The sequence below is a fragment of the Pseudophryne corroboree genome, chromosome 12 (genome assembly GCF_028390025.1).
Source record: "Pseudophryne corroboree isolate aPseCor3 chromosome 12, aPseCor3.hap2, whole genome shotgun sequence".
NCBI classification, from domain to species: Eukaryota; Metazoa; Chordata; class Amphibia; order Anura; family Myobatrachidae; genus Pseudophryne; species Pseudophryne corroboree.
The window spans coordinates 172,432,105-172,459,302 of NC_086455.1; the positions used below are offsets into that span (position 1 = coordinate 172,432,105).

Below are 27,198 nucleotides of genomic sequence, written 5' to 3' on the forward strand. Positions count from 1 at the left end.
TCTCCTGCGAGGATCAGCGCCCGGTGGGTGAGTCCCCCAGTGCCAGGGAGAGCCTTTCAGGTGGGTGGGAGAGTCTGCAGGGTCGCCGAACCGGGTCCCAGGAAACGCCGGCACAGCTCCAAAATCGAGGCCCCGGCTTCTGGGGTGGAGGTAGGCCGCAATCCGCAGGGGGCAACGCAGGGCCCCCCCGATTCCGCAGCTTCTTCCTCCAGGTGCTGGGTGTAGTGGTGGGGCTTAGGGGACTAGTCCCTTGTCGGTGGGCCTCCAAATCTGGTCAAAAAGTGGGTTTTGATACAGTGCCAGCCGGAGCTCAGCAGAGACCCGACCTTCCTCTATGCTAGCCAGGCCACGCCCCGATGGGTATTTCTTAAATATTAGTTTATTCAAAAGTCGATAAATATTGAATATTAGATACCCGGTGAATGTCAATAAACAGATACATAATCAATTTTACAATATGGAATTTAATTCCATGGCTTCATTTAGGCCATGTGGATGGAAAGAATTCATTTTGAAAATCCAAAAGACTTCCTGTTTGCACAACTTGCGGAATCGATCTCCTCCTCTAATAGTGTTACTGATCTTTTCTAGTCCTATGACTCGTAACATACTGGGATCTCCTCTATGATGTTCCACAAAGTGTCTGGATACACTATGATTCATCTTTTTGTTTAGAATATTTCGTCTGTGTTCCATAAATCTGACCCTTAAACTTCGGGTCGTCCGACCTATATATTTTAGTCTACAGTCACACTCAAGCATATATATCACCCAATCTGTACTACAGTTAATAAAACTTTTTATTGAGTACCCCTCTTCTCCATCTATTTCTATAATTTGAGTTCGATTAGCAGCATACGTGCAGGTAATGCAACGGGTTTTCCCACATTTGAAGAAACCCGTGGTACTGATGGGGAGCCAGGTGTTTCCCCCCTCCCCCTTATGTGTCTTTTCTTTATCTCGTTCTTTTCTTAATAAACTCGGGGCCAAAATGGTCTTTAAAGATCTATTCTTTTTATAGATAACTCTAGGATGTAGAGGCAGCTCCCTTTTTAAAATGGGATCTTGCCTCAACATATTATAATTGCGACTGAAGGATTTCTTAATTTCTCCTGATTTACTGTTATATTTAGTTATGAAGGCTAGTTCATGGGGAAACCGATTCTCCTCTTTAATTTTTTGTGCAACATTATTATCTGAAAGTAACTGTTCCCTATCCATATGTGAGACTTCTCTGAGAGCCTTATCAAGCATTCTCCTTGGATATCCTCGGGAATCAAAGGACTCAATCATTGTTTGGGCCTGTTTGTCAAAAACCTCTTTTCTGGAACAATTGCGTTTAACTCGTAACAATTGCCCTTTAGGAATATTCTCCTTCCAAGGGGCATAATGTGCACTTGAGAAATGGAGGTAGGCATTGCTGCCAACCTCCTTAATATAGTTGGACGTATGTATTTTCCCTTCGACAATCTCTAGAGTCAGATCCAAATAGTTTATCTTCTGACTGTCAAAGGTATGTGTAAACTTCAAATTAAAAGTGTTGGTGTTAAGTGATGTGACAAACTCAGAAGCAGTGACGGAATCCCCATCCCAAATGAAAAATAAATCATCTATGTAACGGCCATAGAAGACCAGGCGTGCGCCGAGCCCGCCACCCCAAATGAGATTCCAGTCCGTTTGGTGTGGATACAATAAAGGGAGAACCACCATTCCTGCTGCGAGGGATAGAGAGTAAGCTCCAGAACCCCGCCAGGTGGGATACCCGGCTGAACTACCACCAAGGACTTGGTAATTATCCTTTGTCATCTGGATACCAGTTGTTTTTTTTTTGGTACATCAACGCATGCGTTGCAGGACTTTATGAATATCCTCCAATAATCAGCTGACCATCTGCTGAATCATTAATTCTTTTTTGTGCACACAAAAACTGCCCCAAGTGGAAAATCACTTATAGAGAGTGGCTCAATAAGGCTCAAAGTATTTCAATACTTGTTTTCGCATCAGTAGTGTCTGATTTTAATATGTAGGTAATTATATGTATATGTGTATCTGTGATTATCAGTTTTAATTATATAAAAATTACTTTTGAGCGCAGTTGGTATTTTTCTGTTTTTACACAGGGAAGGAATATCCAGGACTTATGGTCAAGCCTGGAGACATCACTTCACATAAATATCCTGAAGCTAAGGGACATTTACAATGCTCTAAGCTCAGCAAGACCTCTGCTTCAAGGACAGCCGGTGTTGATCCAGTCGGACAACATCACGGCAGTCACCCACGTAAACAGACAGGGTGGCACAAGAAGCAGAAGGGCAATGACAGAAGCTGCAAGGATTCTTCGCTGGGCGGAAAATCATGGGATAGCACTGTCAGCAGTATTCATTCCGGGAGTGGACAACTGGGAAGCAGACTTCCTCAGCACGACCTCCACCCGGGGAGAGTGGGGACTTCACCCAGAAGTCTTCCACAGGATTATAAACCGTTGGGAAAAACTCGACAGGTATTGCGCCAGGTCCAGGGACCCTCAGGCAATAGCTGTAGACGCTCTGGTAACACCGTGGGTGTACCAGTCAGGGTATGTGTTTCCTCCTCTGCCTCTCATACCCAAGGTACTGAGATTGATAAGATGTTGAGGAGTAAGCACTATATTCGTGGCTCCGGATTGGCCAAGAAGGACTTGGTAACCGGAACTTCAAGAGATGCTCACGGAGGATCCGTGGCCTCTACCTCTAAGAAGGGACCTGCTCCAGCAAGGACCCTGTCTGTTCCAAGACTTACCGCGGCTGCGTTTGACGGCATGGCGGTTGAACGCCGGATCCTGAAGGAAAAAGGGCATTCCGGATGAAGTCATCCCTATCCTGATCAAAGCCAGGAAGGATGTAACCGCAAAAACATTATCACCGCAATTGGCGAAAATATGTTGCGTGGTGCGAGGCCAGTAAGGCCCGACGGTGGAAATTCAACTGGCTCGATTCCTACATTTCCTGCAAACAGGAGTGTCTATGGGCCTGAAATTGGGGTCCATTAAGGTTCAAATTTCGGCCCTGTCAATTTTCTTCCAAAAAGAACTAGCTTCAGTCCCTGAAGTTCAGACGTTTGTAAAAGGGGTACTGCATATACAGCCTCCTTTTGTGCCTCCAGTGGCACTTGGGATCTCAATGTAGTTTTTTTTTTGGATTCCAAAAGTCACATTGGTTTGAACCACTTAAATCTGTGGAGTTAAAATATCTCACATGGAAAGTGGTCATGCTGTTGGCCCTGGCCTGGGCCAGGCGCGTGTCAGAATTGGCGGCTTTATCCTGTAAAAGCCCTTATCTGATTTTCCATTCGGACAGGGCGGAATTGAGGACTCGTCCTCAATTTCTCCCTAAGGTGTTTTCAGCATTTCACTTAAACCAACCTATTGTGGTGCCTGCGGCTACTAGGGACTTGGAGGATTCCAAGTTGCTGGACGTAGTCAGGGCCCTGAAAATATATGTTTCCAGGACGGCTGGAGTCAGAAAATCTGACTCGCTGTTTATCCTGTATGCACCCAACAAGCTGGGTGCTCCTGCTTCTAAGCAGACGATTGCTCGTTGGATTTGCAGTACAATTCAGCTTGCACATTCTGTGGCAGGCCTGCCACAGCCAAAATCTGTAAAAGCCCATTCCACACGGAAAGTGGGCTCATCTTGGGCGGCTGCCCGAGGGGTCTCGGCTTTACAACTTTGCCGAGCAGCTACTTGGTCAGGGGCAAACACGTTTGCTAAATTCTACAAATTTGATACCCTGGCTGAGGAGGACCTGGAGTTCTCTCATTCGGTGCTGCAGAGTCATCCGCACTCTCCCGCCCGTTTGGGAGCTTTGGTATAATCCCCATGGTCCTTTCGGAGTCCACTAGGACGTTAGAGAAAATAAGAATTTACTTACCGATAATTCTATTTCTCATAGTCCGTAGTGGATGCTGGGCGCCCATCCCAAGTGCGGATTGTCTGCATTACTTGTACATAGTTATTGTTACAAAAATCGGGTTGTTGTTGTGAGCCATCTTTTCAGAGGCTCCTTCTGTTATCATGCTGTTAACTGGGTTCAGATCACAAGTTGTACGGTGTGATTGGTGTGGCTGGTATGAGTCTTACCCGGGATTCAAAATCCTTCCTTATTGTGTACGCTCGTCCGGGCACAGTATCCTAACTGAGGCTCGGAGGAGGGTCATAGGGGGAGGAGCCAGTGCACACCAGCTAGTCCTAAAGCTTTTACTTTGTGCCCAGTCTCCTGCGGAGCCGCTATTCCCCATGGTCCTTTCGGAGTCCCCAGCATCCACTACGGACTATGAGAAATAGAATTATCGGTAAGTAAATTCTTATATTTTATATATATATATATATTTCCCAGTGGTGGTAGAGATCCTCCTGATGGTTGTTCCTCAGTAGTAGTAGACATATGGCGCTTATCTCCAATCTCTCCCTTTATTGTGGTTGTGGTCTTGCATTGTGTCTAGGTGCCACAGATGGTTCTTCTGACCAGCCCAAAGCGTTTGATCTGCATAAAACCATCCAAGGCCTGGAAGCGGAGAAAGCGGAGTGCGCACAGAAGGTCCGGGAGCTGGAAGATCGACTCAGAGATCTGGGGGCTGTGGATCTGGAGAGAAGTGCCCTGCGTAAGGAAAAGGAGTCTGCTGAGAGGGACAGGAATCAACTAGAGCTAGATTACCAGAGGTTGTTGTCTGAAGTCGCCGAGCTGCGGAGACCCCGGGAGGCTGATGGCACCGGTCCGCAGCAGACGGCCCCTCACCGACAAGAAGCCCTGTTTGGTAAGCCTGCACAGTATCTTGGTGCTACGTGTAAATAGAGGACCGGCACATTGTCCTTACTGAGGTCGTCCTGCTGCATATATTGTTTGTATGTCCGTTACAGTAATTCTCCAACGTTCTGTCAATAATGTAAATTAATTTCAAGGCTGAGACAAGTCATCCAGTTTGTGTAGATACAATGGATGATGTACAGTGCATACAGAAACTAGTGACCTCTCTGAGGTATGAGGCACAGAAAGAACAGGAAACACTGCAGACTCATTTGTATGGGGGTTCCCCTGTGTATACAGATTACAGCATAATACACCAATAGGAGCGCGTGCCAGTCCTTAATGCTGGCGTGTGATTCTGGCCTTCGTGTTGTTCAGCCACGTTAGTAATTCCGTCACATACAGTATATGACATTTCCCCTGGAGGTTGCGGATAGCTGTCATTTCTCTGTCACCACCTCTGCGGTGATTGTCTCATTACCAGGTCACCTTTGTGCTGTGTGACCTTCAGTTCATATTTATCACAGTTTCAGTGCCTAATGTACATAACCTCCATTACATCAGGAGACTGTTTCACAATGCATTTATTAACTATTATTATTCTTTATATGGCGTCACAAGTGGACCGCAGTGCCGTACATAAGCGGAAATAGTGCTACCGTAACAAGAAAATAAAAGGCTTAAGACTTACTGCAAAATATGGGGATACAAGCTGTATATACGTCTTACGCGCTGCAGTCACAGTACACACAGAAGTAGGGGCAGCTCTCGGTAAAGAGGTAAAGCAGGAAGTGTTATACCCGACCGATAAGTGCGTGAACAATACATTCCCACACAGTGCCAACCAATCCGCTCCTAACTCCCATGTTACAGGCTGTGGAGCTCATTTATCAACGAGAGTTAAAACTCGTAGCGTATGATAAATGGTGCTCCAGCCAATCCGTTCCTAACTGTCATGTGTTTGAAAAATGACAGGAGCTGATTGGCGCATTCCGCAAGGGCAGTGGCGACCTCCGGGGCAGCGCGACACAAGGCTTTTGGTGGAACAGTAACCGGTATTGACGTGCGGCTCTCTGGTCCTCTGTCCACGTGTTTTTACCGTTTCATATTCTTGCCTCCGGCAGCGTAGAGTTCTCCGGTCAGGCAGACTGAGCGTTCCCTCCCCTAGAGGCGAATATTGAACGTCCCATGATCCAGTCTTCCCCAGCCTTGCTGAGAGAGAAAAGAGAGGTCTTTGATTAGGAATGATAATAGGTATCAGAGAACATCTCGCTGGGGAACACACATATATGTACACATCTAAGGAGAAACCATTCAATTATTGAGATAAAGCAATTGGGGTAGAAATTCTTAAAACTACAATAGGGGACGTCGGGCAGCTCTGAAAATTGGTGCACGTGTTTTTTGTAATGAAGTGAAGGTCAGATGTCTCCTCAGGGTAATGCCATGTTTTTGCCTCTTTGTTTAATGTGTATATTTAAAATTATTTTATGATGAAACTAAATTCTAAGAATAATAGTGGTTATTGTCATGTTTCAGATTCTGAGAAACAAATGAGTGCTACAGCCAGGTCAGACCAGGTAACCAGAACCATGTAACTGATCATTTCTTGTTTCATAAGTGACCTCATAAATGTCTTATTTCTTTCTATTTTAATTTAATTATGGTAAAAAACATTTTTGTGGGAAAAAATACCCAGTTCCCCAGATTTCTGACAACCGCGGCTAAATGACACCCCCCGGGGGCCTTGTTTAATTGACCCGGATAGCTGGCAGAAGCAGGGATTTTTTTCAAATAATCCCTGATAACTGACCTGTATTTGTGGCTGCGATCGCAAAAACACTGGATCCAGTAACTTATCCTGGATCTGTGTTTTTCGTGAGAAAATGGGTCAGTTTTTGCGCAAATTGAATTGTCCAATAATACCACCCGGCAATAATTTGCAATAAAGTCCCGAGTTTTTTGTGCGAAAATTTGGCACGATCAACTGAATTTCTCCGTAATTGTTCTGTTATTTGTAATGACTATGGGTCAGCTGTAGATTTCATGGCTGAACCTTTATTTACAGCAGGAGGATGAATCGCTACCAGTGAGAAATGCCATGATAGATCTGGAAAGACAGGTCCATGTTTTAAAGGACAATGTGAAACTGATAGAGAAAGAAAAGGTAAGGATTCTTTAATTAGTAATTTTTCATTGTGTACTGTATGAACAAATTAATTCTTACTGAATTGCACCAAGCATCTACTCACAATATATGCTTATTTATAGTCTGAAGCAGTGTTTATGAAGTGTATTCACTCACTCAGAATCAGTGACTTTACTGAGAGTGCAGCCTATCCAGTCACTAGGAGCATCACTGAGAGTGCAGCCTATCCAGTCACTAGGAGTCAGTGACATCACTGAGAGCACGACCTATCCCATCACTAGGAACCAGTGACATCACTGAGAGCGCAGCCTATCCAGTCACTAGGAGCCAGTGACGTCACTGAGAGCGCAGCCTATCCAGTCACTAGGAGCCAGTGACGTCACTGAGAGTGCAGCCTATCCAGTCACTAGGAGCCAGTGACATCACTGAGAGCGCAGCCTATCCAGTCACTAGGAGCCGGTAACATCACTGAGAGCGCAGCCTATCCAGTCACTAGGAGCATCACTGAGAGTGCAGCCTATCCAGTCACTAGGAGCCAGTGACATCACTGAGAGCACAACCTATCCCATCACTAGGAGCATCACTGAGAGTGCAGCCTATCCCATCACTAGGAGCATCACTGAGAGTGCAGCCTATCCAGTCACTAGGAGCCAGTGACATCACTGAGAGCGCGACCTATCCCATGACTAGGAACCAGTGACATCACTGAGAGTGCAGCCTATCCAGTCACTAGGAGCCAGTGACATCGCTGAGAGTGCAGCCTATCCAGTCACTAGGAGCCAGTGACATCACTGAGAGCGCAGCCTATCCAGTCACTAGGAGCCAGTGACCTCACTGAGAGTGCAACCTATCCCATCACTAGGAGCATCACTGAGAGTGCAGCCTATCCAGTCACTAGGAGCCAGTGACATCGCTGAGAGCGCAGCCTATCCAGTCACTAGGAGCCAGTGACATCACTGAGAGCGCAGCCTATCCAGTCACTAGGAGCCAGTGACATCACTGAGAGCGCAGACTATCCAGTCATTAAGAACCAGTGGCATCACTGAGAGCGCAGACTATCCAGTCATTAGGAACCAGTGACAACGCTGAGAGTGCAACTTATTAAATAACTGTAAAAAGAAAAGAAAGAGTTCACTGCACTTATTGTACTTCAGAACCCCAATAAGGTCTGCTTGATGATTTGTGGATTAAGGATGCATAAATAGTATTAAATTAATTAAATCTTGACTGATAATAACAGTAATCAATATTCACCTACTGGTGAAACTGTGGAAGAACCAAACACAATGTAAAACACTTACACAATACCACAATACACCGTATGACAAATTCAAAATCCATATAAATGGAAATATAAAAAATGCTTGAACTCCCAGCAATACATAATACAAGGTCACTGTCAGAGCACGGAGCCTCTGATACTTTTGAAGCTGTATAGTTGTTAATGTGGTGAAGATGCAGTCCGGTAATACCGGCTTGTTGTGTTGGGCAGTAGTTAGCAGCGCTACTATTAGGAAGTCTTCCTCCGGAGTGATTAAATTAGTACCAAATGAGCAAATCCAAAACCTGCCGGGTACTGGGGTAGAATGATGTGGGTAATGTGCGCTGGTAATTGTAGAGCTGGGAGTCAGTAGTAACAATGTGGAGTAATGGGAACTGTGCGATGCTGGTAGAGGCTTTCATTTTATGTACAGGACTCGTATGCCACAAGTACTAACCCTTGTATTTACTTATGTTCAGGAGGCGCTGCAGGCGGAGTTGGATCGTGTAGCATCCGCTTCTTCCCGAGAGGCTGATGGGGTTTATGAGCAGCTGAGAAGAGATCTGGAGGAGAGCGAGAGGAGACTGCGGGAGAGCTGCGCAGATAGAGAATCTCTAACGGCCGAGCTGGAGGAGCTGGATAAACAGAACCAAGAGGCCTTGCAGGTAGTCGCTTTGTGTGTCCTTACAGAATTGCTTGTGTCCTCTGGTATCATTATCCTTTATTTATATGGCGCCACAAGGGTCCACAGCGCCTTACAGGATACATCAACAGAAACAGTATGAGCAAAAAAAGAAAATAGTAACATATACATTGCAGGTCAAATAATTTTAAGTAGAGCAATGTTTTTTTCAGATGTATTCCTTGCAGTAAACACATTATTCTAATGATCACTGAAAATGAGACCTGTAAACTGTTACATCCGCATGCAACGGTATATATACAACACGCAAGTGACGCTTCACTTACAGCACACCCAGGGCCAGGTTCAATTATCCTCGGAAGCTTACCGTGCGAGGAAAAGGGTTGTAGGCTCAGAATGTTACGCCTGGAGCTGTTCATTACAACCCCTTTTCCCCGCATGGTAAATCTGCGGCTAACATGCGTTAACCTGTACATTCAAAGATAATTGCCTAGAGCTATGGGTTAATGTATTTACAGCACCCGCGATAAGGGCAGTTACCGTGGTTTTCTGTTTGAGCGTCTCTCGAACAGGACCACGGCTAATTGAATCCGACCAGTAGTGTACAAGAACTGTGTATCTTTAAGTTGCTGCACTGTAATGTTATATTGCTATCATAGTCCTCTGCAAGAAACCTGAGCTGTATAAGTGACCCTATATCCTCTTGTTTTGCAGCATCTTCTGCTTGTGAAAGATCAGCTGTCCAAGCAGAGGATTGAGCTGGAGTCCCGCACCGCTCAACTGGACCACGAGAAGCAAAAAGCTTTGGAAGTGGATTCTGAGAAGAACACTTTACTTCAGCAGCTAGAATCTGGGCAGGAGAAGCTGAAGCAGTCTGCGGAGGCTCTCGGTGAGCTAAACCTAAGCAACCAGCAGCTGACAGCCCAGGCGGCTGACCTGCTGGAGAAGCTGAAACGTCTGGAAGCCACCAATAGCAGCCTTAGCAGTGAGAATAAAGAACTTTTGGAAAACCTAAACCAAGTTAAAGAAGAGCTTTCTGTTATTGAGGTGGATTCGCTTTCTAGACGGGAGCATCCGAACGACGAGGAGAGAGAATCCGAGCTTCTAAAACTAAAGAGCCATCTTGCAGAAGTAAGGCAACTAAAAGAGGATCTGGAGAAAGAAATCTGTGATCTCAAGATGGAGAATGAGATGCTGCTTTCAACCCAAGAGCAGACAAAACTGCAGCTGCAGGAAACGATTGCCTTGAACGGTAAAGAATCCTTAGAGAAGCAGACGGTGATTGGGGCGTTGAGGCTGGAGAAGGGGCGGCTGGAACAGGAGTTGCACCTGATGGAAAACCGATTGACCACGCAGTCTCAGAAATATGAACACACAATCAGTGAGATTTCCAATACGCAAAAGATGGACACCTCCGCCTTGCAGCGTGAACACGAGCGCCTCATTATGCTGAGCCAGGAGAAAGATTTCCAAATAGCTGAGAGCAAACGAGCCTTAGAGCAAATGGAGACCGATTACGAGGAATCCAAGGAGCTGCTGACCAGTACATTAGAAGGCCAGAAGCAGCTCACTGATCTCTTACGAGAGAAGGAAATATTGTTCACTGATCTTAAGGAGATGAATCTGGAGCTGCAAAGACAGCTGGAGCATCACACCAAAACGTCTAAAGAATGTGACCTTCTAAGGCAAAACATTGAAGAAAAGGAGAAAATACTGGCATCAATGAAGGAAGAAAACAGCCACCTGAAGGAGGAAATCGAGCACCTAAAAGACCAGCAGAGCCGATCTCAACCAGCGGTGGAACCGAAGACTTTGGATATTATCACTGAACTAGAGGCGGAGATAACGCAACTGACCAAAGTGCAGAATAATTATGAAGAGGAGCTGAAGCTTCAGAAGAGAGCCGCCGATAATCAAAATCAGAGCACGGCACAGCTGCAAAAGTCTCTGCAAGAAAGGATCAGAGAAATGGACGCAATAAAGTTGCAGCAGAAGGAAATGGTGGACGCCTATGAGAAGCTGCTTTCTGAGAAAGACGGCGAGATATCTTGCTTGCAGCAGACGAACGAGCTGATCAGCTCCCAGCTGCAGAACGAGCATCTGATCCACACACATTCCTCCGTTCTACTCCATGACACAAAGATGCAAAATATTAATAACTGCGATAACGGCACTGAGAAACACGACTTGTCGAAAGTGGAGGTGGAACGATTGGTGAAAGGCATCAAAGAGAAGGAGATGGAGATTAAAATGCTCAACGAGAAGAACTGTACATTAACCAAGCAGATAGACCAGTTGTCCAGAGATGAAGTCGGGAAACTCACCCAGATTATCCAACAAAAAGACTTGGAAATACAGAGTCTTCATGCTCGCTTGTCTTCGGTCAGCTACATGCAAGACACAGTTTACCTGCAGCAACAACTACAAAGCTACGCAATGGAGAGAGAGCAGGTCTTGGCCGTCCTCAGCGAGAAGACCAGGGAAAATAGCCAGCTGAGGACAGAGTATCACAAAATGATGGATGTTGTGGCAGCCAAGGAGTCAGCGCTCTTGAAGCTTCAAGATGAAAACCAAAGACTTTCTCACAGCCAAGAAGGGAGCACCCAAGAGATGTTCAGGGAGACCATCCAGAATCTGTCACGGATCATCCGTGAGAAAGACATTGAGATAGATGCCTTGAGTCAAAAGTGCCAGACCTTGCTGACCGTCCTCCAGGCTTCTAGCGCTGAAAACAGCAATGAACTTGGAAGCGTGAACAGTAACCAGTTCGAGGAGCTGATGGAGGAACGTGACAAGCTGAAGCAGCAGGTGAAGAAGATAGAAGAGTGGAAACAGCAAGTGATGACCACTGTCAAGAACATGCAGCACGAGTCTGCTCACTTGCACGAGGAGCTGCACAAGCTTCAAGGGCAAATAAAGATAGACAGCGACTCCAGTTCCAGGTTACAAGTAGATTACAACCACCTGATTCAGAGCTACGAACACAATGAGAAACAACTCCGAGGGCTCAGTGTAGAGCTGAATAATGTGCAAAGCAGTATTGGGGAACTTAACAGCACGAAGGAACGTATTCTTGGCCAACTTGACTCTGTCAGCCTCCAGGCAAGCAAGGTTCCTGATGTTTGCCCTTCGGCGGCATCTTCCGAACTGAAAATAGATGAAACGATGAAGGTCATGCAAGAGTGCGAGCGGCTGAGAATTCAGATTCAAGAGAGAGACTCCACCATCAGAACGCTTCAGGAAAACAACCAGCGCTTGTCCGATTCCATAGCTGTTACGTCCGAGCAGGGCCGCAGGAGTCAGCAAGAGACAGTACTGGAGATGAGGCAGATCAGAGAGCGAAATGAAGTATTGCAGCAATCGCTGAAAGAAAAGGACCTCTTCATAAAAACTAAGGGTGACAAGTTAAACTCCGCTAGTGAAAATCTGCGGAACAAGGAGACGGAGAACGAGCTGCTAAAACAGGCCGTCACCAACCTCAAAGAGAGGAATCTGATCTTGGAAATGGACATCAGCAAGCTGAAGGAAGAGAACGAAAAGGTGATGGCCAAGGAAAAGGAGAAGGAGACAGAGTTCCGAGCTCTGCACGAGACCAACATGCAGTTCTCAATGCTGCTGAGAGAGAAGGAGTTTGAGTCCAGCTCCATGAAGGAAAAGGCCTCGGCGCTCGAGAACCTTCTCAAACAAAAGGAACAGGTTTCTACACCGATGTTTTCTTTTATATGTATTTTATTTTACTTTTTAAAACACTAGTTTTTCTCTTAAATACACTTCTAAAAAGCTGTGGAATGCAGAGTTGGGTTAACTTCAAGGACAGTTCTGTCTTCTCTAATAGAACATTTCCCTCAGTGAGGAGAGATAACACTCTCAAGGGGAGATGTATCAAGTTTTGGAAAGAGATTAAGTAGTGAAGTTGCCAAAGTCAACCAACCAGCATCTGTCATTTCATACACTCCGCCAGATAAATTACAGCTAGAATCTGATTGGCTGCTTTGAGTAACTACCCCACACTATCTCTCTCCAAGATTTGAACCCACCTTCCCCGGTATTCCCATAGATGACATAGATTAACACAGACTCTGCGTAAACTAATAAGGCAAAAGAAAATGGTAACAGAGGGTTTACCGGATAGCTCCAGTGAAAATGTACAAAAATAGTTTTGGCTGCAGGTCAGCAAGAAATCTGAGAATTCATAACACTATTTATTGTAAGGCACATACACACCTTCTACAGTATATCCTATCCCTGACCAGAAGAAGAGGTGTCTTGGCTACAGGACAAGCACTTTTTCTGAAACATGTCATCCCAATTAATAATTTCTCTGACGTCCTAGTGGATGCTGGGGACTCCGTAAGGACCATGGGGAATAGACGGGCTCCGCAGGAGACTGGGCACTCTAAAGAAAGATTTAGGACTATCTGGTGTGCACTGGCTCCTCCCCCTATGACCCTCCTCCAAGCCTCAGTTAGATTTCTGTGCCCGGCTGAGCTGGATGCACACTAGGGGCTCTCCTGAGCTCCTAGGAAGAAAGTGTTTGTTAGGTTTTTTATTTTCAGTGAGACCTGCTGGCAACAGGCTCACTGCATCGAGGGACTAAGGGGAGAAGAAGCGAACCTACCTAAGTGGTGGTAGCTTGGGCTTCTTAGGCTACTGGACACCATTAGCTCCAGAGGGATCGAACACAGGACCCGACCTCGTCGTCCGTTCCCGGAGCCGCGCCGCCGTCCCCCTTACAGAGCCAGAAGCAAGAAGGTGGTCCGGAAAATCGGCGGCTGAAGACTTCTGTCTTCTCCAAGGTAGCGCACAGCACTGCAGCTGTGCGCCATTGCTCCTCATGCACACCTCACACTCCGGTCACTGATGGGTGCAGGGCGCTGGGGGGGGGCGCCCTGAGCAGCAATACTGACACCTTGGCTGGCAAACTGGCACCATATATAGCTCCAGAGGCTATATAGGTGCTTTTTAACCCCTGCCAGAATCCATAAAAATGCGGGAGAAAGTCCGCGAAAAAGGGGCGGAGCTATCTCCTTCAGCACACTGGCGCCATTTTTCCCTCACAGCTCCGTTGGAGGGAGGGAAGCTCCCTGGCTCTCCCCTGCAGTCAATACACTACAGAAAGGGTTAAAAAGAGAGGGGGGGCACAATTTAGGCGCAGTATACAATATATATAGGCAGCTATAAGGGAAAACACTCTTTATATGTGATATATAGCGCCCTGGTGTGTGCTGGCATACTCTCCCTCTGTCTCCCCAAAGGGCTTTGTGGGGTCCTGTCCTCTGTCAGAGCATTCCCTGTGTGTGTGCTGTGTGTCGGTACGGCTGTGTCGACATGTATGAGGAGGATAATGATGTGGAGGCGGAGCGAATGCCTGTAAATGTGATGTCACCCCCTGCGGGTTCGACACCGGTGTGGTTGAACTTATGGAAGGATTACGTGAAAGTGTCAACTCCTTACACAAAAGGTCGACGACACAGAACAGCCGGCTACTCAGCTTGTACCTGTTCCAGCGTCTCAAATGTCATGGGGGGCTCTAAAAACGCCCGCTAACTCAGATGGCAGAAACAGATGTCGACACGGATACCGACTCCAGTGTCGACGACGATGAAACTAGTGTACCCTCCAAATAGGTCCACCCGTTACATGATTGAGGCAATGAAAAATGTATTACACATTTATGATAATACCCCAGGTACCACATAAAAGGGTATTATGTTTGGTGAGAGAAAACTACCAGTAGTTTTTCCTGCATCTGAGGAATTAAATGAGGTGTGTGAGGAAGCGTGGTCTTCCCCCGGTAAGAAATTGATAATTTCTAAACGGTTATTGGCAGCGTACCCTTTCCCGCCAGAGGATAGGTCACGTTGGGAAACACCCCATAGGGTAGATACAGCGCTTACACGCTTATCAGAAAAGGTGACACTACCGTCTCCGGATACGGCCGCCCTGAAGGAACCTGCTGATAAAAAGCAGGGGGTTACCCTGAAAGATATAGTCACACACTCGGGCATTATATTGCGACCAGCCATTGCTTCGGCATGGATGTGCAGTGCTTCCGCTGCGTGGTCAGATTCCCTGTCGGAAAATAACTATGGATAGGGACAATATTTTGCTGACAATAGAGCATATAAAAGACGTGGTCTTATACATGCGTGATGCACAGAGGGATATTTGCCGGCTGGCATAAAAAATAAGCGCTAGGTCCATTGCCGCCAGACGGGGGTTATGGACTCGGCAATGGTCAGGCGATGCCGACTCGAATTGGCACATGGAAGTTTTGCCCTATAAGGGGGTAAAACTGTTTGGGGATGGTCTTTCAGACCTCGTTTCCACAGCTACTGCTGGGAAATCGACTTTTTTGCCACAGGCTACCCCACAACAAAAGAAAGCACCGTATCATCAAGTACAGTCCTTTCGGCCCCAGAAAAGCAAGAGGGCTAGAGGCTCATCCTTTCTGCCGAGAGGCAAAGGTAGAGGAAAAAGCTGCAGCACACAGCTAGTTCCCAAGAGCAGAAGTCCTCCCTGCGTCCGGTAAGTCCACAGCATGACGCTGGGGCTGCTCAGGCGGACCCGGGTACGGTGGGGGCCCGTCTCAGAAATTTCAGCGCCCAGTGGGCTCTCTCACATGGATCCCTGGGTCCTTCAAGTAGTATCTCAGGGGTACAGGCTGGAGTTCGAGACGTTCTTCCCCCCGCCGTTTCCTAAAATCTGCCTTACCGGCACCTCCCTCTGCCAGGGAGGCGGTGTTGGTGGCTATTCAACACTATAATCACAACAAGTGATTGTCAAGGTGCCCCTCCTTCAGCAAGGAAGGGGTTACTATTCCACAATGGTTGTGGTACCGAAACAGAACGGTTCGGTGAGACCCATCTTAAAATTAAAATACTTGAACTTTTATATCAGAAGATTCAAGTTCAAGATGGAATCGCTCAGGGCGGTTATTACGAGCCTGGACGAGGGGGATTACAGGGTCTCCCTGGACATCAAGGATGCGTACCTGCATGTCCCCATTTACCCTCCTCACCAGGAGTACCTCAGATGTGTGGTACAGGACTGTCACTATCAGTTCCAGACGCTGCCGTTGGAGTTGTCCACGGCACCGAAGGTCTTTACCAAGGTAATGGCCGAAATGATGATGCTCCTTCGGAAGAAGGAAGTTTTTATTATCCCGTACTTGGACGATCTCCTGATAAAGGCGAGGTCCAAAGAACAGTTGGTAGTGGGGGTAGCACTCTCTCGGGAAGTGCTACAACAGCACGGCTGGATTCTCAATATTCCAAAGTCACAGCTGGTCCCGACGACACGTCTTCTGTTACTGGGAATGATTCTGGACACAGACCAGAAAAGAGTGTTTCTTCCAGTGGAAGCACACGAGTCCTGGAAAAAATGGTAGCTTCGTACGAAGCATAATTCCATTCGGAAGGTTCCACGCAAGGACGTTCCAGTGGGACCTGTGGGACAAATGGTCCGGGTCCCATCTACAGATACAACAGCGGATAACCCTGTCGGCAAGAAACAGGGTGTCGCTGCTGTGGTGGCTGCAGAGGGCTCATCTACTAGAGGGCCGCATATTCGGAATACAGGACTGGGTCCTGGTGACCACGGAGGCCAGCCTTCGGGGCTGGGGTGCAGTCACACAGGGAAGAAATTTCCAAGGAGATTTCGCTTCACATAAATATTCTGGAGCTAAGGGCCATTTACAATGCCCTAAGCCAAGCAAGGCCCCTGCTTCAGAACCAGCCGGTACTGATCCAATCAGACAACATCACGGCGGTTGCCCATGTAAACAGACAGGGCGGCACAAGAAGCAGGATGGCGATGGCAGAAGCCACAAGGATTCTCCGATGGGCGACCTACACCCGGGAGAATGGGGACTTCTTCCAGAAGTTTTCCAAATGCGGGTAAACCGTTGGGAATGACCACGGGTGGACATGATGGCGTCCCGCCTCAACAAAAAGTTGAAAAGATATTGCGCCAGGTCAAGGGACCCTCAGGCGATCGCTGTGGACGCTCTAGTGACACCGTGGGTGTACCAGTCGGTTTATGTGTTTCCTCCTCTACCTCTTATACCCAAGGTACTGAGAATAATAAGAATGCGGGGAGTGAAAACCATACTCGTGGTTCCGGATTGGCCAAGAAGAGCTTGGTACCCGGAACTTCAAGAGATGCTGGCAGAGGACCCTTGGCCTCTGCCGCTCAGACAAGACCTGCTGCAGCAGGGACCCTGTCTGTTCCAAGACTTACCGCGGCTGCGTTTGACGGCATGGCGGTTGAACACCGGATCCTAAAGGAAAAGGGTATTCCGGAGGAAGTCATCCCTACCCTGATCAAAGCCAGGAAGGATGTCACCGCAAGACATTTTCTCTATCGTCCTAGTGGATGCTGGGGTTCCTGAAAGGACCATGGGGAATAGCGGCTCCGCAGGAGACAGGGCACAAAAAGTAAAGCTTTAGGATCAGGTGGTGTGCACTGGCTCCTCCCCCTATGACCCTCCTCCAAGCCTCAGTTAGATTTTTGTGCCCGGCCGAGAAGGGTGCAATCTAGGTGGCTCTCCTAAAGAGCTGCTTAGAAAAGTTTAGCTTAGGTTTTTTATTTTACAGTGAGTCCTGCTGGCAAAAGGATCACTGCAACGAGGGACTTAGGGGAGAAGAAGTGAACTCACCTGCGTGCAGGATGGATTGGCTTCTTTGGCTACTGGACATTAGCTCCAGAGGGACGATCACAGGTACAGCCTGGATGGTCACCGGAGCCTCGCCGCCGGCCCCCTTGCAGATGCTGAAACGAGAAGAGGTCCAGAATCGGCGGCAGAAGACTCCTCAGTCTTCTTAGGGTAGCGCACAGCACTGCAGCTGTGCGCCATTTCCTCTCAGCACACTTCACACGGCAGTCACTGAGGGTGCAGGGCGCTGGGAGGGGGGCGCCCTGGGAGGCAAATGAAAACCTTTTTTGGCTAAAAATACCTCACATATAGCCTCCGGGGGCTATATGGAGATATTTAACCCCTGCCAGAATCCATTAAAGAGCGGGAGACGAGCCCGCCGAAAAAGGGGCGGGGCCTATCTCCTCAGCACACAGCGCCATTTTCCCTCACAGAAAGACTGGAGGGAAGGCTCCCAGGCTCTCCCCTGCACTGCACTACAGAAACAGGGTTAAAACAGAGAGGGGGGGCACTAATTTGGCGTTAGAAATATATAAAAGATGCTATAAGGGAAAACACATATAAGGTTGTCCCTATATAATTATAGCGTTTTTGGTGTGTGCTGGCAAACTCTCCCTCTGTCTCTCCAAAGGGCTAGTGGGTCCTGTCCTCTATCAGAGCATTCCCTGTGTGTGTGCTGTGTGTCGGTACGTGTGTGTCGACATGTATGAGGACGATGTTGGTGAGGAGGCGGAGCAATTGCCTGTAATGGTGATGTCACTCTCTAGGGAGTCGACACCGGAATGGATGGCTTATTTAGGGAATTACGTGATAATGTCAACACGCTGCAAGGTCGGTTGACGACATGAGACGGCCGACAAACAATTAGTACCGGTCCAGACGTCTCAGAAACACCGTCAGGGGTTTTAAAACGCCCGTTTACTTTAGTCGGTCGACACAGACACGGACACTGAATCCAGTGTCGACGGTGAATAAACAAACGTATTCCTTATTAGGGCCACACGTTAAGGGCAATGAAGGAGGTGTTACATATTTCTGATACTACAAGTACCACAAAAGAGGGTATTATGTGGGATGTGAAAAAACTACCGTAGTTTTTCCTGAATCAGATAAATTAAATGAAGTGTGTGATGATGCGTGGGTTCCCCCCGATAGAAAATTATGGGCGGTATACCCTTTCCCGCCAGAAGTTAGGGCGCGTTGGGAAACACCCCTTAGGGTGGATAAGGCGCTCACACGCTTATCAAAACAAGTGGCGGTACCGTCTATAGATAGGGCCGTCCTCAAGGAGCCAGCTGACAGGAGGCTGGAAAATATCATAAAAAGTATATACACACATACTGGTGTTATACTGCGACCAGCGATCGCCTCAGCCTGGATGTGCAGAGCTGGGGTGGCTTGGTCGGATTCCCTGACTAAAAATATTGATACCCTTGACAGGGACAGTATTTTATTGACTATAGAGCATTTAAAGGATGCATTTTCTATATATGCGAGATGCACAGAGGGATATTTGCACTCTGGCATCAAGAGTAAGTGCGATGTCCATATCTGCCAGAAGATGTTTATGGACACGACAGTGGTCAGGTGATGCAGATTCCAAACGGCACAAAGGTGTATTGCCGTATAAAGGAAGAGGAGTTATTTGGGGTCGGTCCATCGGACCTGGTGGCCACGGCAACTGCTGGAAAATCCACCGTTTTTACCCTAAGTCACATCTCTGCAGAAAAAGACACCGTCTTTTCAGCCTCAGTCCTTTCGTCCCTATAAGAGTCATATCTGCCCAGGGATAGAGGAAAGGGAAGAAGACTGCAGCAGGCAGCCCATTCCCAGGAACAGAAGCGTTCCACCGCTTCTGCCAAGCTCTCAGCATGACGCTGGGACCGTACAGGACCCCTGGATCCTACATGTAGTATCCCAGGGGTACAGATTGGAATGTCGAGACGTTTCCCCTTCGCAGGCTCCTGAAGTCTGGTTTACCAAGGTCTCCCTCCGACAAGGAGGCAGTATGGGAAACAATTCACAAGCTGTATTCCCAGCAGGTGATAATCAAATTACCCCTCCTACAACAAGAAAAGGGGTATTATTCCACATTATATTGTGGTACTGAAGCCAGAAGGCTAGGTGAGACCTATTCTAAATCTAAAAAAATTTGAACACTTACAAAGGTTCAAATCAAGATGGAGTCACTCAGAGCAGTGATAACGAACCAGGAAGAAGGGGACTATATAGTGTCCCGAGACATCAGGGATGCTTACCTCCATGTCCAAAATTTGCCCTTCTCACTAAGGGTACCTCAGGTTCGTGGTACAGAACTGTCACTATCAGTTTCAGACGCTGCCGTTTGGATTGTCCACGGCACCCCGGGTCTTTACCAAGGTAATGGGCGAAATGATGATTCTTCTTCGAAGAAAAGGCGTCTTAATTATCCCTTACTTGGACGATCTCCTGATAAGGGCAAAGTCCAGGGAACAGTTGGAGGTCGGAGTAGCACTATCTCGGATACTGCTACAACAGCACGGGTGGATTCTAAATATTCCAAAATCGCAGCTGATCCCGACGACAAGTCTGCTGTGCCTAGGGATGATTCTGGACACAGTCCAGAAAAAGGTGTTTCTCCCGGAAGAGAAAGCCAGGGAGTTATCCGAGCTAGTCAGGAACCTCCTAAAATCAGTGCATCATTGCACAAGGGTCCTGGTAAAGATGGTGACTTCCTACGAAGCAATTCCATTCGGCAGATTTCACGCAAGAATTTTTCAGTGGGATCTGCTGGACAAATGGTCCGGATCGCATCTTCAGATGCATCAGCGGATAACCCTATATCCAAGGACAAGGGTGTCTCTCCTGTGGTGGTTACAGAGTGCTCATCTTCTAGAGGGCCGCAGATTCGGCATTCAGGATTGGATGCTGGTGACCACGGAGGCCAGCCCGAGAGGCTGGGGAGCAGTCACACAAGGAAAAAATTTCCAGGGAGTGTTATCAAGTCTGGAGACTTTTCTCCACATAAATATACTGGAGCTAAGGGTAAATTTATAATACTCTAAGCTTAGCAAGACCTCTGCTTCAAGGTCAGCCGGTATTGATCCAGTGGGAAAAACATCACGGCAGTCGCCCACGTAAATAGACAGGGCGGCACAAGAAGCAGGAGGGCAATGGCAAAAACTGCAAGGACTTTTCGCTGGGCGGAAAATCATGTGATAGCACTGTCAGCAGTGTTTCATTCCGGGAATGGAAACTGGGAAGCAGACTTCCTCAGCAGGCACGACCTCCACCCGGCAGAATGGAAACTTCATCGGGAAGTTTTCCACATGATTGTAAACCGTTGGGAAATACCAAAGGTGGACATGATGGCGTCCCGTCTGAACAAAAAACGGGACAGGTATTGCGCCAGGTTAAGAGACCCTCAGGCAATAGCTGTGGACGTTCTGGTAACACCATGGATGTACCAGTCGGTGTATGTGTTCCATCCTCTGCTTCTCATACCTAAGGTACTGAGACTTATAAGACGTAGAGGAGTAAGAACTATACTCATGGCTCCGGATTGGCCAAGAAGGACTTGGTACCCGGAACTTCAAGAGATGCTCACAGAGGACTTATGGCCTCTGCCGCTAAGAAGGGACTTGTTTCAGCAAGTACCATGTCTGTTCCAAGACTTACCGCAGCTGCGTTTGACGGCATGGCGGTGGAACGCCGGATCCTAAGGGAAAAAGGCATTCCGGAAGAGGTCATTCCTACCCTGGTCAAAGCCAGAAAGGAGGTGACCGCACAACATTATCACCACATGTGGCAAAAATATGTTGCGTGGTGTGAGGCCAGAAAGGCCCCACGAAGAAATTTCAACTCGGTCGATTCCTGCATTTCCTGCAAACAGGAGTGTCTATGGGCCTCAAATTGGGGTCCATTAAGGTTCAAATTTCGGCCCTGTCGATTTTCTTCCAGAAAGAAGTGGCTTCAGTTCCTGAAGTCCAGAAGTTTGTCAAGGGAGTATTGCATATACAACCCCCTTTTGTGCCTCCAGTGGCACTGTGGGATCTCAACGTAGTTCTGGGATTCCTCAAATCACATTGGTTTAAAACCAGTCAAATCTGTGGATTTGAAGCATCTCACATGAAAAGTGACCATGCTCTTGGCCCTGGCCTGGACCAGGCGAGTGTCAAATTGGTGTTTTTTTTCTCAAAAAAGCCCATATCTGGTTGTCCATTTGGACAGGGCAGAGCTGCGGACTCGTCCCCAGTTCTCTCCCTAAGGTGGTGTCAGTGTTTCACCTGAACCAGCTTATTTTGGTGCCTTGCGCCTACTAGGGACTTGGAGGACTCCAGGTTGCTAGATGTTGTCAGGGCCCTGTAAATATAGGTTCCAGGACGGCTGGAGTCAGGAAAACTGACTTGCTGTTATACTGTATGCACCCAACAAACTGGGTGCTCTTGCTTCTAAGCAGACTATTGCTAGTTGGATGTGTAATACAATTCAGCTTGCACATTCTGTGGCAGGCCTGCCACAGCCAAAATATGTAAATGCCCATTCCACAAGGAAGGTGGGCTTATCTTGGGCGGCTGCCCGAGGGGTCTCGGCTTTACAACTTTGCCGAGCGGCTATTTAGTCAGGGGCAAACACGTTGGTAAAATCCTACAAATTTGATACCCTGGCTAAGGAGGACCTGGAGTTCTCTCATTCGGTGCTGCAGAGTCATCCGCACTCTCCCGCCCGTTTGGGAGCTTTGGTATTATCCCCATGGTCCTTTCAGGAACCCCAGCATCCACTAGGACGATAGAGAAAATAAGAATTTACTTACCGATAATTCTATTTCTCGGAGTCCGTAGTGGATGCTGGGCGCCCATCCCTAGTGCGGATTATCTGCAATACTTGTACATAGTTACAAAAATCGGGTTATTATTGTTGTGAGCCATCTTTTCAGAGGCTCCGCTGTTATCATACTGTTAACTGGGTTCAGATCACAGGTTGTACAGTGTGATTGGTGTGGCTGGTATGAGTCTTACCCGGGATTCAAAATCCTTCCTTATTGTGTACGCTCGTCCGGGCACAGTATCCTAACTGAGGCTTGGAGGAGGGTCATAGGGGGAGGAGCCAGTGCACACCACCTGATCCTAAAGCTTTACTTTTTGTGCCCTGTCTCCTGCGGAGCCGCTATTCCCCATGGTCCTTTCAGGAACCCCAGCATCCACTACGGACTCCGAGAAATAGAATTATCGGTAAGTAAATTCTTATTATTACCGCATTTGGCGGAAATATGTTGCTTGGTGTGAGGCCGTGAAGGCCTCGAAGGAGGAATTTCAACTGGGTCGATTCCTACACTTCCTGCAAGCAGGGGTGGCGTTGGGCCTCAAATTGGGGTCCATCAAGGTCCAGATTTCGGCTCTGTCGATTTTCTTCCAGAAAGAACTGGCTTCACTGCCTGAAGTTCAGACTTTTGTCAAAGGAGTTCTGCATATTCAGCCTCCTTTTGTGCCCCCAGTGGCACCTTGGGATCTCAATGTGGTTTTGGCATTCCTGAAATCACATTGGTTCAAACCACTTAAGACTGTGGAATTAAAATATCTCACGTGGAGAGTGGTCATACTGTTGGCCCTGGCTTCGGCCAGGCGGGTTTCAGAATTGGCGGCTTTGTCTTGTAAAAGCCCTTCTCTGATTTTCCAGATGGATAGGGCAGAATTGAGGACTCGTCCTCAGTTTCTCCCGAAGGTGGTCTCAGCTTTTCACTTGAACCAACCTATTGTGGTGCCTGCGGCTACTAGGGACTTGGAGGATTCCAAGTTGCTGGACGTAGTCAGGGCCCTGAAAATTTATGTTTCCAGGACGGCTGGAGTCTGAAAAACTGACTCGCTGTTTATCCTGTATGCACCCAACAAGCTGGGTGCTCCTGCTTCTAAGCAGTCTATTGCGCGCTGGATTTGTAGCACTATTCAGCTGGCGCATTCTGCGGTAGGATTACCGCAGCCTAAATCAATAAAAGCCCATTCCACAAGGAAGGTGGGCTCATCTTAGGCGGCTGCCCGAGGGGTCTCGGCTTTACAACTTTGCCGAGCAGCTACTTGGTCAGGGGCAAACACGTTTGCTAAATTCTACAAATTTGATTCCCTGGCTGAGGAGGACCTGGAGTTCTCTCATTCGGTGCTGCAGAGTCATCCGCACTCTCCCGCCCGTTTGGGAGCTTTGGTATAATCCCCATGGTCCTTACGGAGTCCCCAGCATCCACTAGGACGTCAGAGAAAATAAGATTTTACTCACCGGTAAATCTATTTCTCGTAGTCCGTAGTGGATGCTGGGCGCCCATCCCAAGTGCGGATTGTCTGCAATACTTGTACATAGTTATTGTTACAAAAATCGGGTTTTGTTGTGAGCCATCTCTTCAGAGGCTCCAATTGTTATCATACTGTTAACCGGGGTTCCTATCACGTGTTATATGGTGTGATTGGTGTGGCTGGTATGAGTCTTACCCGGGATTCAAAATCCTTCCTTATTGTGTCAGCTCTTCCGGGCACAGTTCCTAACTGAAGCTTGGAGGAGGGTCATAGGGGGAGGAGCCAGTGCACACCAGATAGTCCTAAATCTTTCTTTAGAGTGCCCAGTCTCCTGCGGAGCCCGTCTATTCCCCATGGTCCTTACGGAGTCCCCAGCATCCACTACGGACTACGAGAAATAGATTTACCGGTGAGTAAAATCTTATTTTTTGTAATGGTTGTGTTGTGGGGTGTCTGCTCACTATGCTGGACTGCAGTGGCCATCTGCTTACCGTATTTGGTGGCGTTGGCCTTCTGCTCACCGTGTTGGGTGGTGGCAGACGTCTGCTGACCATGTTGGGTGATGGCAGCTGTCTGCTCACCTTGCTGGGTGGTGTTGGCCATCTGCTCACCCTGTTGGGTGGCAGCGGATTTCTGATGAGCTTTTTGGGTGGCATTGGCCGTCTGCTGACAGTGTTGGGTGGCGTTGGCTGCCTGCTGAACGTGTTCGGTGGTGGCAGATGTCTGCTGACCGTGATGAGTGGCGGCGGACATCTGCTGACCTTATAGGATGGCGGCAGTTGTCTGCTCACCGTGTTGGGTGGCGGCAGTTGTCTGCCCACCGCGTTGGGTGGCGGCAGTTGTCTGCCCACCGCGTTGGGTGACGGCAGTTGTCTGCCCACCGCGTTGGGTGACGGCAGTTGTCTGCTCACCGCGTTGGATGACGGCAGTTGTCTGCTCACCGTGTAGTGCCTTTTATGTTAGATTCTTTAATAAACGCAGCTCCTTGGCCACACAGGGCTCTGGTTAGTGTTGCATGAAGATCATGTAGTGATGGAATGCTCTCCTGCTGTTAGTGCACTATTAATCGGTAGCTTGGCAGTTTTACCTTCTGGAATAGGATCATCTTTGCTCCAGAGTGGTCTATACTAATACGTTTCTGCACAAGGGTTCTGGTAATTCGCCATTTCTGTAAGCTGAGAGCTCCTGGCGCTGTTGTTGGGCCTGTAATTGCCTGCTTCCAGTGACTGTTGATTAGGCGGGTCATTTAGTGTCTGTGAAATGATGGCTTGTCTCCGTACACAGGGAAAAGCCGGGGAGCTGAACCATTTGCTAAACGAAGTGAAATCGATGCAGGAAAAGGCCATGTTGTTTCAGCACGAGCGGGACCAGGTTATGTTGGCGCTGAAGCAGAAGCAGATGGAAAGTGCCTCTCTGCAGAATGAGGTAAGCTGTGCCCGGGCTGATTACTGCTCTCTGTGGGGATAACTAGGAGTGCCTATATGTAGCTCTGCAGCTATTTGTGTAACTAGAAGTCCCAGCGTGGCCTTCATCATGCTCTAGGTAACATCACATCAGCTGCAGCACTACACGTCCCATACCCAGTTTCTGTGATGAAAAATATATGCAGGGGGGATTTATTTAGTGATGTCTGGGCAAGTCTACGCTACATGGTAGGACTAATATGTATTACAGGGAATCCACAGCATTTATCTGCAGCCATCTACGTAGAACAATGAGCACGTTAATGAGCGATTTAATATGCTTCAACTAACTTTATACATAATTACGTGTGACTGGCATGTTATACTGTATGCCCACTCAGCTTCCCTGTATTGGTGGAGCATCTCTTCCTTGTACCACTAGGGGGCAGTCTAGGGACTTAAGTCCAGTTGGTGTGCAGACTCCTAGTAGCAGAATGCTCAGTATAGATTTATGGATCTACAGTCTGACGAGAGCTGTTATCTGAGCAAATTTTTTCAGATTTCACGCTATTAATGTTTTACCCTCCTTAGTGGATCGCACACAGGGAAGCCTCTGTTCCTGCGTGTGCCCGTGGGATAATCGCATCACCTTCTTTATTGTCGTCTCGCATTCCTTTCATTTTTATGTCAACACATGATCACAACGCTTTGGTCACGTGACCACATCTTCATACCAGTGATACTGTACACATTATTATGTGACCGCATTCTTTAAGTGATTATGCTGATAGGTTCTTGTTAATCACGTGACTTCGTGGGTCACGAGACTGGGACAGCATCACAGGGGTTTAAATACCTTGTAAGAAAAGTTCTCTGTTGGGATGATACGTGATCTCTTAATTGACATGAAATGCTGGATATATTTATCTAATGTACCTGTCCATTCTCCGGGTGATCCATTGTCTCAGCTTCAGCATTTGCGCGAGAAAGAACAGCGACTGAACCAAGAGTTGGAGAGACTGCGCAATCACCTGCTAGAGATGGAGGACTCCTATACCCGCGAGGCGTTGGCTGCAGAGGACAGGGAAACAGATCTGAGGAAAAAAGTTAACCTGTTGGAAGAGAGACTCTTATCCTCATCCAATGCTGTGGAAACGGCCAGGTAATTGGCGCTCGATGTGTCACGGGACTGGGTTTATTTGCAGTAGGATAAATAAAACGTGTCTTTCTGTTTTTTTTTATTGCCCCACAGTCATCAAGCTACAATGCAGGTGGAGTCCTTGCAGGAGCAGCTGAATCTGGTGTCCAGGCAGAGAGACGAAGTCATGCTCCAGTTTACAATGTCCCAGGAGCAAGTCAAACAGTATGCACTGTCACTGACCAACCTGCAGATGGTGCTAGAGCAGTTTCAGCAAGGTGAGTCTCTCCCATGCATCTGCTGCTTCTTATAGGAGATCGCATATTACATAGAAACATAGAATGTGACGACAGATGAGGACCACTTGGCCCATCTAGTCTGCACTAACAGGTTAATTTTCTGGTCTGGAGCCTATTAGCCTACCAGTATATTGGAATGTGGGAGGAAACCCACTCAAGCATGGGGAGAATATACAAACTCCACACATTTAGGGCTGTTGTGGGATTCAGACCCATGATCTCAGTGCTGTGAGGCAACATTGCTAACCACTACACCATCCGGGCTGCCATATTTTGTAGACACATTCTAGAATTGTTTGGTAAGAGGGCCTTCCAAATATGATAGAAAATAATTTGTAATTTAATAGGAATACGCATGCTCTGTTTTCAATGATTAAGTATTGCGTTCTAATAGAAGATTAAACCTGTTACATTTAAATAATTAACAGTATTCCGACCTATCCACCCTAGTCCATTCCATACACTGTAGCTGAGAGTACCTGCATTTACAAGCAAGCTGACAATACAGCTGTGGGGCTGGACAATCGGCTCTAATTATAAACATGACCCCTATATAGTAGACTTCACTCACACACAGCTTCTGTGATGTGTGGCGCCCACCGGCCCA

The 27,198-nt window shown here is 47.6% G+C and overlaps 1 protein-coding gene across 2 annotated transcripts in view; it reads left to right on the forward strand.

The window, feature by feature from the left end:
- Positions 1-27,198, forward strand: part of TRIP11 (thyroid hormone receptor interactor 11) — a 109,107-nt gene that overhangs the window by 49,931 nt on the left and 31,978 nt on the right. For both annotated transcript variants that reach the window (XM_063948577.1, XM_063948576.1), the window contains exons 7-14: positions 4,481-4,792; positions 6,322-6,362; positions 6,851-6,949; positions 8,672-8,857; positions 9,550-12,531; positions 25,036-25,176; positions 26,123-26,316; positions 26,407-26,570. In XM_063948577.1, the coding sequence (XP_063804647.1) occupies positions 4,481-4,792; positions 6,322-6,362; positions 6,851-6,949; positions 8,672-8,857; positions 9,550-12,531; positions 25,036-25,176; positions 26,123-26,316; positions 26,407-26,570 (4,119 nt within the window). The remainder of the gene's footprint in view (positions 1-4,480; positions 4,793-6,321; positions 6,363-6,850; positions 6,950-8,671; positions 8,858-9,549; positions 12,532-25,035; positions 25,177-26,122; positions 26,317-26,406; positions 26,571-27,198) is intronic.